Source organism: Phascolarctos cinereus, unplaced genomic scaffold (assembly GCF_003287225.1).
Source record: "Phascolarctos cinereus isolate Bilbo 61053 unplaced genomic scaffold, phaCin_HiC Scaffold_2;HRSCAF=192, whole genome shotgun sequence".
NCBI lineage: Eukaryota > Metazoa > Chordata > Mammalia > Diprotodontia > Phascolarctidae > Phascolarctos > Phascolarctos cinereus.
Window position 1 is genome coordinate 324,616,161 of NW_027555625.1, and position 13,724 is coordinate 324,629,884.

At 44.7% G+C, this 13,724-nt stretch overlaps 1 protein-coding gene across 2 annotated transcripts in view; it reads right to left on the bottom strand.

The window, feature by feature from the left end:
- MYBL2 (MYB proto-oncogene like 2) overlaps positions 1-12,772 on the bottom strand; it is a 50,311-nt gene extending 37,539 nt beyond the window's left edge. Inside the window, exons 1-5 of one of the 2 annotated variants that reach the window (XM_020998778.2) lie at positions 12,036-12,772; positions 9,566-9,662; positions 8,508-8,579; positions 6,009-6,101; positions 2,775-2,995 (exon numbers count right to left, since the gene is read on the bottom strand). In XM_020998778.2, the coding sequence (XP_020854437.1) occupies positions 2,775-2,995; positions 6,009-6,101; positions 8,508-8,579; positions 9,566-9,662; positions 12,036-12,055 (503 nt within the window). In that variant the 5' untranslated portion in view covers positions 12,056-12,772. The remainder of the gene's footprint in view (positions 1-2,774; positions 2,996-6,008; positions 6,102-8,507; positions 8,580-9,565; positions 9,663-12,035) is intronic. The other variant, XM_020998779.2, reaches the window with a different exon arrangement.
- Between the last annotated feature and the right edge of the window lie 952 nt (positions 12,773-13,724).

Consider the following 13,724-nt stretch of genomic DNA (forward strand, 5'->3'; position numbering starts at 1 on the left):
CAATTCTTCCGGGGCTTGGGTAATGAAATTATTTCATAAGGTTACAACCCTACAATAGAGACCTTATTAGAATGGTACAGAAACAAACATGGAGACTGTAAGCTCAATGAATAACAGTTATAAGGCAGTCATGTTAGAGAGCACTATAGGCTTCAGAAAGAGAACTACAGTCTGTAGGAGGGTCCTTTGCAATGACCAGCCCTCCTCTGAGGTATGGTGTCCCATTCTAGACATCAGATTTTAGGAGGGATGTTGACAAATTGGAGCAAATCTAGAGGAAGACAACTAAGACAGTAAGGGAACTGGAATACCCCATGCCTTCCCTTCAATAACAGTTTTGAAACCACATCTAATTCCATGAGGAGCCCACAGATTAACAAAGTAATCCTGGTGAAAAGATGGATTCTAGAAAGGATGCAAGAGTCTAGTTTTCAGGCCACACACCAGAGGAAAAACCAAGGCTGAAGCACCTTTAGCTAATTCAGAGAATAAAGAGCCATCTTATGGGAGTTTAAAATCTCCTACTGCCAGGTTACAAGATTTTTTTCCTTCCAAGAGCAGGAAGAAAATATTATATGTGGGAGGCAGGTTGAAATGGGGACAATAACATTCCATTTCCTACTGCAGAGCGGGCCCATTAGCTCCTCATGCAGGAGTGGGCTCCTAGACGCATGCACTTGTTTAGTGTCTAAACATGCAGAATAGGCCCTCCCGTGCCCACAGCTTGGGTGGCTCAGAGTCCTATGAAGTTTAATTCCCCCCTTGCCCTTTATATATTGGGGGACTGTATTATAAGTCTTAAAGCGTTTTAGAAACACAAGCTACTATTTATTTAGTGACGAAGATTCAACCAACAAGCATGATTAAATTGGCTGATATATGCCAGGAAGCATAGTGTAGGGCCCTGAGACCTCATGTCCTAACCACCACATACTAGCTTTGTGACCTGGAGCAAGTCATTAACCTCTAAGAGCCCCAGGCAGCATTGTATTTAATAAGAGGCAGAGCAGAGGGCAATCTGCATTGATGAAGGGAGTTTACTCCAGGAAAGTTCTTATACCAATTAAATGACAGCTCATCTTCAAGTTCACCAGGAGGCGGTCGGCTCAATTTTTGTCTTTGCATCCTCTGCACATAGGCACACTTCTTTCCCAGACCAGACCTTTAAGTTAATTGGTATAAGGAACTCCCAGTGAGTACATTTTATTTAATGTGAGCTGCAGGGTGTTACAGCCAAGTGAGCTATTATTATCCTTCTCACTATATAAAGCAGGTAACATCACTTCAATGGTAATAATAATAGCTAACATTTCCTCACAGGCGTAAAATGCTTTACGCAGTCTGACCCTCAAATCTGCCCTCTGCTTCATATATGCCAAAATATTTAGAGCAGCACTTTCTGTGATGGCAAAGAACTGGAACAAAGAACATGCCCATCGATTAGGGACAGGCTAAACAAATATGGTACATGGATATACTGGGATTTAAGAAGTGAGTATGATAAATACAGAGGAAGTATGAATTACTGCAAAGCAAAGCAAACGAAAGCAGGAAAACAATATGTACAATGACCACAAACAATATAAACGGGAAAAAACACCACAAAAAAAAAAATCAAAACCAAATGCTACAAAGTGATAGAGAATAAATATGGTCCCTAACAAAAGATAGATGCTTCTCCCATTCCTGACAATCCTTTGTAGGGAGAGGGGGAGCAAGATTCCCACAAGTGTAAAATATGACATTTAATATCAGACTTTTTCAACATGTCAACTGGCTTTGCTAGGTTTTTTCCTCTTACTCCTTTTTTAAATAAAGTCTGTCATAAGGGAGGAGGAATGGGGAGGATACAAGGAGAGATATGTGGGTACCATAAAAATAATCAAAAACTGTTCTTTTAAAAAACTGTCTAGTGAAATATGCATTATTTCCATTCCTATTTTAGACATAAAGAAATCAAAATCCTGAGAGGCTAAGAAATTTGTCCACAGTTATTCAGTAAGTGGCAGAGGAAAGTGCCCAGTTCTTTCCACTATCTCATAATTAATGCTGCGGATGAAGCAGATGAGGTTTGACTTTTTTCCATGATCTCTGGGAGTCTTGCTTTACCTCTGGGCCATCTTCTGTGCTATACACTGGAAAGAGTTATTTTCCCCCTAAGAAACCTTTTCAAACTACATCTTGACCTTGAAATTGTGGTTCCCCTGCCCCCTAAAGGCCACAGATGTGTATCTTCTGGTGGGCCAGAGAAGGACAGTGTGACAATACAACAATACAACGGCAGGCTTTAATTTATAGCAAGAGGCATGAGAGATACTTAAATCACAGTTGATTTTTGCAGGGATTTGTCTACAGGGAGAAACCCACTCCTCCCAACCCCACAGCCCTCACGCTGAGAGAAAACCACAAAGGAAGGCTTGAACTAGAAGGACCTTTAGCCCAAGGCTCTCAATTTTACAGATGAAGAATCTAATGCTCAAAGGCGGGAAGGAACTCACTCCAGATGACATGGACACTAGCAAAGCCAAGACAAGCAGAAGGGGCTCTGGCTTCTGAGTCCAGATGTGTATCCACTGCCTGCCTACCCTCCTGTCCATCTGCTCCTGCTGGGAGCCCCAACTTCAGACAACTGCAAGCTCCAACCTAGCCTCTGCTAACTAAATGAACCCTTCCTGTACCCCATTCATACCTTCTCACTACCTCTTGTGAATGATGACCTGATGTGATTTTGGAGAGGCTGACCACCCCTGCCCCCCACCACGACCCTGCCTCACCTTCCAGGGAGGAGTTTGGCAATCTCAGCCCAGCGGTTGCCCAGGACCTTATGTGCCTCACAGATGATGCGGTCCTCCTCCTCTGTCCAGCATGACTTCTTCACCTCTGGGTTCAAGTGATTGTGCCAGCGCTCTCTGCACTGCTTCCCCAGACGTCCCTTCAAGTGCTTGGCGATCAATGTCCATTGTTTGGTGCCATATTTCTTCACCAGTTCAATGACCTTTGGGGAATGGGGGAAATAACCATAAAATAATTCAACTTAACAAGCATTTTTTAAGTAAGTGACCACTACTGTGCAAGGGCCTGGAGGAAATGAGAAATAAAAATGAAAACTAGTCCCTGCCTTGAATAATCCCATATCCCACTGAGGATACAACATGCAAACAGAGAGCAAATATTAAGAGCTTATAATTATGCTTTAACTTCACTACAAGGAGCCCTGATTCCATCAGTGTGGATGCTCCTTCCATCTACGTAGACTGCAGACGCTTAATACATCTTAGCAGATGAGAAGTTCTTAACCTTTTTGGGGGTCATGGACCCTTTTGGCAGTCTAGGGAAGCCTAGGGACCCCTCCTCAAAATAATGTTTTTAAATGCTTAAAATAGGTCCCATGTAGTCCATAGGACTACAAAGGAACCCACTATCATTGAAATACATTGAAATTATCTAGATACCCTTTAAAAACAAGTTCACAGACCCCAGGTTAAGAATCCTGGCAGCAAATATATAGTCTTCAAGCATTTCTATGACTGAATATAATTCTTCATCTGCTTACTGGTGGTCCAGTCTATAGCTTCTTTCTACTTAGCTAAGCTGGTCCTCAAATAACAGATTAGGCCTGGACTTTAAACTTTTCTAATTTAACAGAACCACCAGAACCTGAACACTACTTAAGAGGAGCCTCGGAGAACACTGGATAGATCGCTGCTAAGCTAGGATGAGGCATCAATAGATTTTAATGGACTAACACTGACATGGTAGACAGTGTTCTAAATATGCATTAGTAATAGCTGTATTTATGTAGCCCTCTAAAGTTTGCAAAGCTCTTTACATATGCAAACTCATTTGAGCTTTACAACAACTCTATGAAGTAGGTTCTATCATGATGTCCATTTTATAGGATGGGGAAAGGTTAAGTAATTTGCCTAGAACCCTAAGAAATATTTGAGGCAGGAAAAAAACTCAGATCTTCCTGACCCCAAGTCCTGACTTCCATCTACTGTATCACCGAACTATCTTACTTCATTTTCTCCTATCAAGAGGGTATGAATTTTTATTCCCATTTTTACAGATGAAATAAAGAATAAAGTCCAAGTCCAATGCCTAGTTCTGAAAGTATATGTTAGCAGAGTATAAACTCAATCTGTTCTACCCTTGGGAAAGACTCTGAATACAGTACTAGCAACCAACTCAGTCTTCCTTGTTGTCCTTTTTTTTTTTCTTTTTGGCAATTGGGGTTAAGTGACTTGCTCAGGGTCACACAGCTAGTAAGCGTCAAGTGTTTGGTCTGAGGCCACATTTGAACTCAGGTCCTCCTGACTTCAGGGCCGGTGCTTCATCCACTACGCCACCTAGTTGCCCCTGCTGTCTTCTTAATAAAATGAACCAACCTAGCTCATCATGGAGAAGCCTGTCATCACAACATGACTAATTTTTTGGGTTGTGGCAGCCTATGAAATTAAAGAAAAACTCAAAATGGCCCTCTCCTGCTTCCCACAGTGATGACCTGGCAGCAAAGGGAAGAGGAAACACTAAGGATTTTGAAACTACCCATAAATATTAACATTAAGCATTCTAAATGTGAACGAAGGGGGACCAGACGAAATGATAGATAGCGTCAGCTTCAGAAGCTGAAATACCAGACCTCTTTAAAGGCCCACCTCGAATCCTAACACAGACACAATCATGTGTCCCTCTGTAAATCTCCCTTTCAGAACCCCTCATGCCTCTCTAAGATTACAAGACGCAGAATATGCACAGGTCTGCACTGGGAGTTACCTGGGAGTTCCCTACACCAAGGAAATCATGGGTCCAGACCAAAGACTCCAAGACATTCGCTGTCCAGTGGCCAACAAAGTGACCTCCTATTTAAAGAACTGAACCACACCGACAGTAACAATCTTGCAAAACCACGAAGACAAAAGGAAGATGAAACTAGATGGAGCTAGCGACAAAGGAACCACCAGAGCTGATTTCACCCTCTGCTCCAAGGCAACAAAAACCATCACTTCATGGGGCCCTTGGTCTCTCCACAGGGTGATAATCAAACTATTAACAAGCATTTGTTATGCACCTACTTCGGGTCAGGAACTGTGCTAGTAAGAGTTCTAAGAGATCTAAGAAGAAAGGAAAGGCAGGCCTCGAGCATTTATGAGGCACCCACTGTGTACCAGGCACTGTGCTGAGCACTTTACAAATATTATCCCATTTGATACTCCCAAAAACCCTGGAAGGTAGTTGCTATTATTATCTCCACTTTACAGACCAGAAAACTTAAAGCACAGAAGGTTAAATGACTGGCCCCTATTAAAAAAAAAAAAAGCATCACAAAGGTAACAGCAGCTTCATAACCCATATCTAACGTCAAGGTGGGAAAATCATATGAGAAACCTGACAAGATCACCCAAACTAAGTCAAATTCGTTCTGATATTCCAGTGCGATATAGAGGAAAAGTACTGACACTGAGTCAAAGGACCTTGGTTCAAATCCAACCTCTGACACTTACGACTCCTGCGACCTTGGCAAGTTAACTTTCCCGAACCCCAGTTTCCTCAGCTCTCAAATGAGAGGTAGACTGTTGTCACTGTTTAGCCATTTCAGTCCTATCAGCTCTTTCTGATCCCATTGGGGTTTTTCTTGGTAAAGATACTGGAATGGTTTGCCATTTCCTTCTCCAGCTCATTTTACAGATGAGGAAACTGAGGCAACCGGAGTTAAATGACTCTATTTGCATATGAGTAACACGTTTCTGAATTGATCTGAGGTTTTAAAAAAGGTTTTCCCTCAAAACAACCCAAAGGAAGATAGCAAAGTGTTATTACACCCACTTTTCAGACAAATAAACACAGAAGGAACCTTAGAGAGGGGAAGTGACTTGCTCAAGGTCACCACACAGCTATTAAGTGTGTCAGCACCAGGACTCAAACCCTGGTCTCCTGACTCAAGCCCTGTGCCCTCTTTACCAGATGAAAGACATCCTCCTAGAGATCAGGACACCCGATGGCCTTACCTTTTGATCTTCTTCTTTTGTCCAAGGTCCCTTGACTAGGTCCGGATTCAAAACCCTCAACCACCGATATTGGCACTGCTGATCACTGCGATTCTAGAATGATGAATTCAGCCACGTGGGAGAAGACAGAAATCACAGAAATCTCACAGTCGGAGAAGCTTATCTAATCCAACCCCTTCATGACATCCCAACAAAGTGGCCGTCCAGGCGGCCACCTCCACAACTGGCCAGAGACACAGCCTCCCCACCTCCCTGGGCATCCCATTCTACTTTGGGACAATAATAATGCAGAAAAGTTTACTTACTCTGAGCCTAAATCTGCCTTTCTATACCTTCCATACCCACAGAGAACAAGTGAACAGCAGAATAAGCAGAACAGGCCCAATGAGGCCAGCTCAGTTACTGAGGGCACAAATGAGGACCTTGATTTTCACAAACCAAGGCCACAGGGTCAATCCTTACATGGGGGTAAGTAGAGTTCATTCTTTACTCTGCCTAATCAACCATCTTCCAAATGTTTAGCAAAGACAGGATCAGGTGAGAGGATATGGAAGAAATGCACGCCCCTCCCCCAAAGCTGGAAAACAGTTTAAAGTTCACCAGTCAAGGTCACCCTTGACCCCTCCCTCTCTTCCCCTTCTCCCTCCCCCACATGCAGTCTGTTGTCAAGTCTTGTGGATTCTCCCTGCCCAATCATTGCTTACCTGAACCACTGAACAGCTTCCTACTTAGCCTCCCTGCTTCCAGCCTTTCCCCTCTCCCATCCATCCTCCAAAGGAAAAGGCAACATTCCTAAGGCACAAGTCTGCCGTCCCTGCCCTGCCCTGCTCAAGAACCTTCTGCGGTTCTCTTTAAACTCTACTCCGATCCTACTTTCACTCTGAGACGGCGCAAAACCAAGTGCAATCCCTCTCTTCCACCTGGTAAACCTTTAGAGAGCCAAGAGACAGACTCTTCTCCTATAGTGTCTTTTTCTCCCAGGTTAAACATCCCCAGTTTGTTCAACCACTCTTCATGCGACAGCGCTTCCAGATATTTCACTAGCCTGGTAACACTTACCTGATCGTAACACTTACTTACAGCAATGTGCCAGGTGACAGTACAATGCACTGGGATTATTATCTCACTTGAGACTCACGATAACAGTGGGAGGTAGGTACTATTATTATCCCTATTTTACAGATGAGGAAACCGAGGCAGACGGCAGTTAAGTGACACACAGGGTCACACAGCTAGTAAGCCCTCTGAGGCTAGATTTGAACTCAGGTTTTCCTGACTCCAGGCCTGACATTATCTACTATGTTGCCTAGCTCCCAGGTTACCAAAATAATAACAATGATGGTGATGATGATGATAATAACTAACATTTACATAGTACCTACTATGGGACAGGCACTGTGCTAAGTACTTTACAATTTTTATTTCATTTGCTCTTCACAACAAATCTGGAAGGTAGGTGCTATTATCATCCTCATTTTACAGATGAAACTGAGGCAGACAGAGGTTAAGTGAGTTGCCCAGGGTCACACAGCTAGTAAATGTGTTGGGTTGGATTTGAAGGCAAGTCCTTCAGACTCTAGGCCTGGCACTATCTATGGCGCCATCTAGTGGCCAGTTTATCACATCTCCCTTAAGAATAATTTATAGTTATTTACTAACTCCCTTTTATACTCTACATATAGTCTAACCACAGCAGAAAGCAACAGGACTATGGCATGCCTTGATCTGGACAGGATCAAAAGATTTACAGCTGGAAGAACTATGTCCCTAATCTCTTTCTTTGTTCCAGTCTTTCAGAAGAGAGTGCCCTTCTCTTTTCGCATCCCCCTACCCATGCCCTGGATTCCACCTTTCTGGTCTCTTCTAAGATACTGCCTCCTATTACTCTTCCCCTTTTGTCATCTATCTTTAATTTACTCCTAAAGAAAGTAGAAATTCATTAAGAGCTACTAGCTGTATCCTGTTATAGTAAGTTATTTGCAAATGTATTTAAAATTGTGTATAATGGGATTTTTTTAAATCACTGTCAAAAAAATTGTACTGAAGATACAATTTCAAGGTGTCTAGGTTGAGAATACCTCACACTTGTAGATAAGGAAAAAATAATTAAAATAATCTTTTGCTAAATTTGGGAAGATACTATTAGCATGGTATAACAGATGGGGCATGGGATTTGGAGTCAAAAGACCTGGGTTTTAACCCCTACTCTGCTAAACCTAGTACCTATATGACCCTGAGCAAATCAATCCACCTCCCTACCTCAGTTTCCCCCTCTATAAATAAGGGGTTTGACTAGATCATTTCTAGGGTCCCTTCTAGCTCTGACATTCTATGATCCCCTTTCTCTGAGAAAAACAAAAAACAAACAAAAAACAAAACTGTGTACTGAGTACCACACCCAATGGCTATTCAGAAATTGATCATCCATTCCCTCCCTGAAAACAAGGCCATAAACCAGAAACTGAACTCCCAGGAGCTCCCAGAAGCCTCCATGCTTACAGGGAAGTGGCTTGCGAGAAACTTCCAGTCCTGCTGCCCATACTGCCTCACGAGTGCCTTCAGCTGCTCATCCTGAAAAGGACCAGAAAAGGCATCATCTCACGTGGTTCACTGCAGAAGAAATGCTGCCCCCCGGATGGATTTTACTCCCCAGTCCCCACACACTCCTGCTCCGATCCAATCAAACCTCCCTGCTTACTGCTCCCCACCGATGACACTGCATCCTCTTCTGTCTTCATGTCCTTGAGGAAGTAATCCTCCATCATACCTGAAACACTCTCCTTCTCATCAAATCCCTTACCTTCCTCTAAAGCACAGCTCAGGGGCCACCTCCCATATAAGCAGCCTTTTCAGATCTCTCACTCCGATTATTAGTATTCTCTAACTCTTAGAAAGACTTCAGTTTTATTTGGACATGATTTATTTATATTTACTTGTGTATAGGTGACATTCCCCCTCCCCCCCCATTGAATGTAAGCACCTTGAGGGCAGGGGCTGTTTCCTTTTTCGTTCCAGTATCCCCCTGCTCCCAGGAGAGCCCTCACCAGTAGGAGAAGTTTAATGAAGGCTTGCCAAATTGAAATGAATACAGGTTCACAAAGCACAACTTGAATGTTCTGCTCAGGCTGAGCAGAGTCCTGGGAAGCCCCTGGGGCTGACACCACAATCATGAAATCCACCACTATGTGACCCTAGATCTAACCAGGGGTTAGTACTCCATGTGGAAGGAAACCACCAATCCTCCATGAGCCATGCTAGAAAACTAGATGAAAACCCTTCTCACTAGTTACCTATAACAATAACAATATTCAAGTTATTTTCCCCCTGCACTTTTTTCTTTTCTGTATTACCTACAACCAACTTAGAGCACTATGAAAAGGTGCTGACAGTCTAGATGGTCAGGTCAGCCCTTGTTTCCATCTTACTCTTTCCCCTTTCTTTCTACACCCTCCATTCTTTTATCCCTCCCTTCTGATCTTCCTCACAGTCTCTCTCTCAAAACAAAGTGATACCTGCCAAGATGTAAGCCTGGCTATCATCCTCTCTAGGTCACATACCTCTTGGTGAGTCCACTTGACCTTGCATTTACTTTCCCTCTGTTCCTGCACATCTGAATCTGTGTCCTGACAGTGCAACTCATCTTGATCCTCGATGCTAAAAATGACAAATGCATCCGTTTAAAAGGTAAGACTTCATTAAGACAGAAGACAGCTTTTCTCCTCCCTGTAATATTTAACACGGAATCAGGCCAATTAGTCATAAGGAATTTATTTACTAGTACTTGGTATTTTCAAAATGTGTTCTGAATAATGATTTTAAAGTTATAACACTATTGGGGAAATGTGACAAACTGATTGAAACTTTTTCCTCTTTTCATCAGATCAGTGTGAACTTAAAACAAAAAATTTTTATATTTCAATACAAGTTTCCTTTGTAATTCTATGTATTATTTTATGAATCAAAAACATGCTTCTGAGAAGGGCCCCCCCAACTACCAAAGGGGCTATGACACAAAAAAGTTAAAAACCCCCGGACCAGATCTTTAAGGACAATTTCCTAGAAGCAAAATCTAAATGTCCAAGACAGGTCAAACCCAGCACAAGAATAGGTTGTGTTCCAAATGTTCTCTTTCAGAAACAATGGGGGTTTTTTGGTTTTGTTTTTAGGCAATTGGGGTTAAGTGACTTGCCCAGGGTCATACAGCTGGTAAGTGTCAAGTGTTTGGTCTGAGGCTCCATTTGAACTCAAGTTCTCCTGACTTCAGGGCCGGTGCTCTAGCCACTGCACCACCTAGCTGCCCCTCACAAACAATGTTTTAAAAGGTGGCTATGAACCCAGAAAAGTCCATTTTGCCTATAATGTAGCTGAAATAGAACTTAACCACTTTTAACATTGTTTCTATCAGAAAACAAAATGCATCTAAAGTTCCAATTAATTATTTAGGACAACAGCAACACTACCCCCTTCCACCTCAACCCAGCTGGACCTCAGGCCACAAGAGAAAATAATCACAGCAGCTGACAGGCAAAGAGAAATAAGTGCCTCATGTTCCCATGACCCCAGGGAGGAAAGAAGCCTTAACAGACAAAGACCGTTTGCAGGCAAGGAACAACTGAGAAGTGAGATGTTTGTAAGCTGGGAACTGATAGCTAAGGCAAAAAAATACCCAGGAAAAGTGGCAATTAATATAGGCATTTAATAAATATGTGCAGCATGATCTCATAAATAACATCAGCCTTATGTTTCAGGGGGCAAGAAAATTTGAGGGGCACTATGTTGTCTTATTTTTGCCTATCCCCTAGAAGAGGCAGGAGACCTTCGGAGGGGGGGGAATGTGTGTGTTTGTGTGTGTCTGTCTGTCTGTCTGCCTGACACACACATGCACAAGCACCCTCCATACTTAACAAAGAGATTAATAAACCCAGGCCACCAAAACTTCCCACAAAGAACCTCCAAATAATAATGCCCTCTGGTATGATCCAGAAGTATGTGAGAAATGATAAAACCCCTCTCCTCCACTGCCCTTTGCTTTGGAAAGGATGGATTTAGGCTTCTCCACAGCTCTCAATTTATAAGAACTCATTTCCTCTACACCAGAGTTTCACAATAACCAAGATAAGTTTATGGATGATGTCTATGCTCACAATTTTAGGATGAATAGTCAATATTTTGTGTTATTAAATTAATTCCTCGGAGCCTCAAATTCCTCCTTTGCAAAGCTGGGGTGGATACAGAGGTCCTACGTCAGACTGCCTTTTGGTTTTTTATATTTTGATAACTATTTCAATATAATTGGTCTCCTTTGTAACCCTACATATTTTATTTTATGCATCTAAAAATATTACTCTGAGAAGAGAACCACAGATTTCACCACAGTGCCAAAGGGGATCATGACATTAGGTTAATATCCTCTGATCCTGAACAAGGCCTAAAGTCCCTTCCAGTTCTAATATACCGTTCAATACAACATTTACTGGGCACGCACCAGAGGAAGAGGCTGAAGCCTGAGATGGGTAAATTAGACCAGTCCTTGCCCTCAGGGAGCTTTGGGTCAAAGATTATTTTGCACCACTTACAAAAGAATCCTAGAGCCTTCTGATAACTCCCTATTGTCACCCATTTTACAGAGTGTTAAACTGGGGACCGAATGACAAAATGCAAACCCCCAGAGTGCGGACTACGCCCCAATCAGCCCAGAGCACCTGGCCAAGGGACGCCTCTCGGATTCAATGGGCCTGTGGTCCACCCACGGGAGGCGGGGTGGCAGCGCCTGGGGAACTCCAGACCTCCTTCCCCAGAAAGCTGAAAAACTGACCCATTAACCAAAGCAACCAGAGACACCCACCCATGGGGGTGGGGAGGACAAAGTGGGCTCTGTTTAACCCCACGACTCCACCACACAGGGCAAGCAATGGGGGGGGGGAGTCCACAACCACCCCCTCTCACCCATTAGTTAACTGGGGAGGGGGGGGTGTTTCCGTGGACAAATAAAACAGCTCGGAAGTCCCCCAGGGTCGTCCAACTTACCCGCGAGTCCGGCGAGCCATCCCCTCTCTGCTGCCCCTGGGGCCAGGGGGTCATAAAGGCGGCGGAGGGAGGGGAGGAGAGGGGGGTACAGGCTGCAAAGAGCGGGGAAAGGAGATGAAGAGGAAAGGGAGGGAAGGAGGAAGAGAAAAGGGAGAAGAGAAGAGAGGGGAAATGGGGGGAAGAGAGGGAGGGAAAGAAAGGGAAACTGGGGGAAGAGGGAGAGAAAGGAAAAAAGGGAAAAGGAGAAATGGGGGATATGGGGAGAAGGAAAGAAGGGTAAATTGAGGGTAGAAGAAGGCAAGAAGGGGAAACGGGGGGGGAGAAGACAGGGAAGCAAAATAGGGGAAATTGGGGGGAAAGGAGGAAAGGGAAGAAAAGTGGAAATGGGGGGGAAGAGAGGAGAGCGAGGTGAAGAGGGGGGAAAGGGAACGAAGGGGGGAAATGGGGAGAAGGGAGGGCAGCAGCCCGCCTAGCCGAGCCGACTCCTGCCCTGCCCTGCCCTGCTCCGGAGCTCGCCGGCGGCAGCCGCTAGAAGCCCCCGCTAGGGAATGCCACTGCTGGCTAGAGGAGAGGAGGAGGGGAGGGGAGGGGAGGGGGAGGTCGGGGCCGGGGGTGCCCCCTCCCCTCCAAGGCTGCCCGGCACGGGGCCGCTCCTGCAGCCGGCGTGGAAGAGCGGGACACGCCGCCGCCGCCGCCGCCGCAGACACTGGAGGACTTTCCTATCTCGCGCCAACTCCGGACGGCCGCCTCCCTCGTTCCCTCCCTCCCTCCCCGGGGCTGGCGCGCGAGCGTGCGCGAGGCGGACGCCCGGGAAGCCAGAGGCAGAGTGCTGGGTGGCTGGCGGGCGGGCGGGAGGCGGAGGAAGGGGAAAAGAGGCGCGCGCGGGTAAACTGCAAGAAATTTTGCAAAGCCCCCGCCACCCGCCGGCCCATCCGTCCATCCATGCACGCCTCCCCACCGCGCCCCAACTTACGGGTTACAGGCGAGAAGACCCTCGGCGCTCTCTTCTCTCCCGAGGTCCCCGGGGCCAGGGAGACTTCAGCCAAGGCGGGCAGGGGACGGAGCCGCACACGTCCCGGTGCCCTCCGCTTGGAAAATGACTCTTCTTTAAAGCCCATAGCGAGACGGGGAGCGGGGCTCCGCCGGGTCCAAAAATAACCAAAAGCTCGCCAAATTAAATGCTCAGATATGGCTTTTTAACTGGGCTGAACTGAAGCCCCTGTTGCAAGGGGTTTTGGGAAATGTAGTTTTGTTGCATTTGCTGAGTCGAAAGTAGAGGTCTTCAGTTAAATAGAAAGTTTAGATCATGGGATGTAGTTTTGTTGCATTTGATGAGTGGAGGGTAGATGTTTTCAGTTAAATAGGAAGTTAGATTCATGGGATCAAGAGCTCTGGGGTACCTAAAAAGTAATCTGGTCCAACATCCTCTTACTTTGCAGATGAAAAAATTGAGGAAAAAAAATTTAAAAAAAAAAAGAAAATTGAAACCCATAGTCCACAGCAAACTTTTTTTTTAACTATTAAGAAAATTAAGAGATTGATTGATTCTCCCGGTTTTAATGCTGCCAGTAGGAAGGACTTTATGGAGAAGTTGGATGAATTCAACATTTTGATTTTTTTAAAAATAAAACAAAATGCTTCTCTAGATCTTTTTTTTTCATAAGTAGGGGAATGTGAGTGTGGAATATT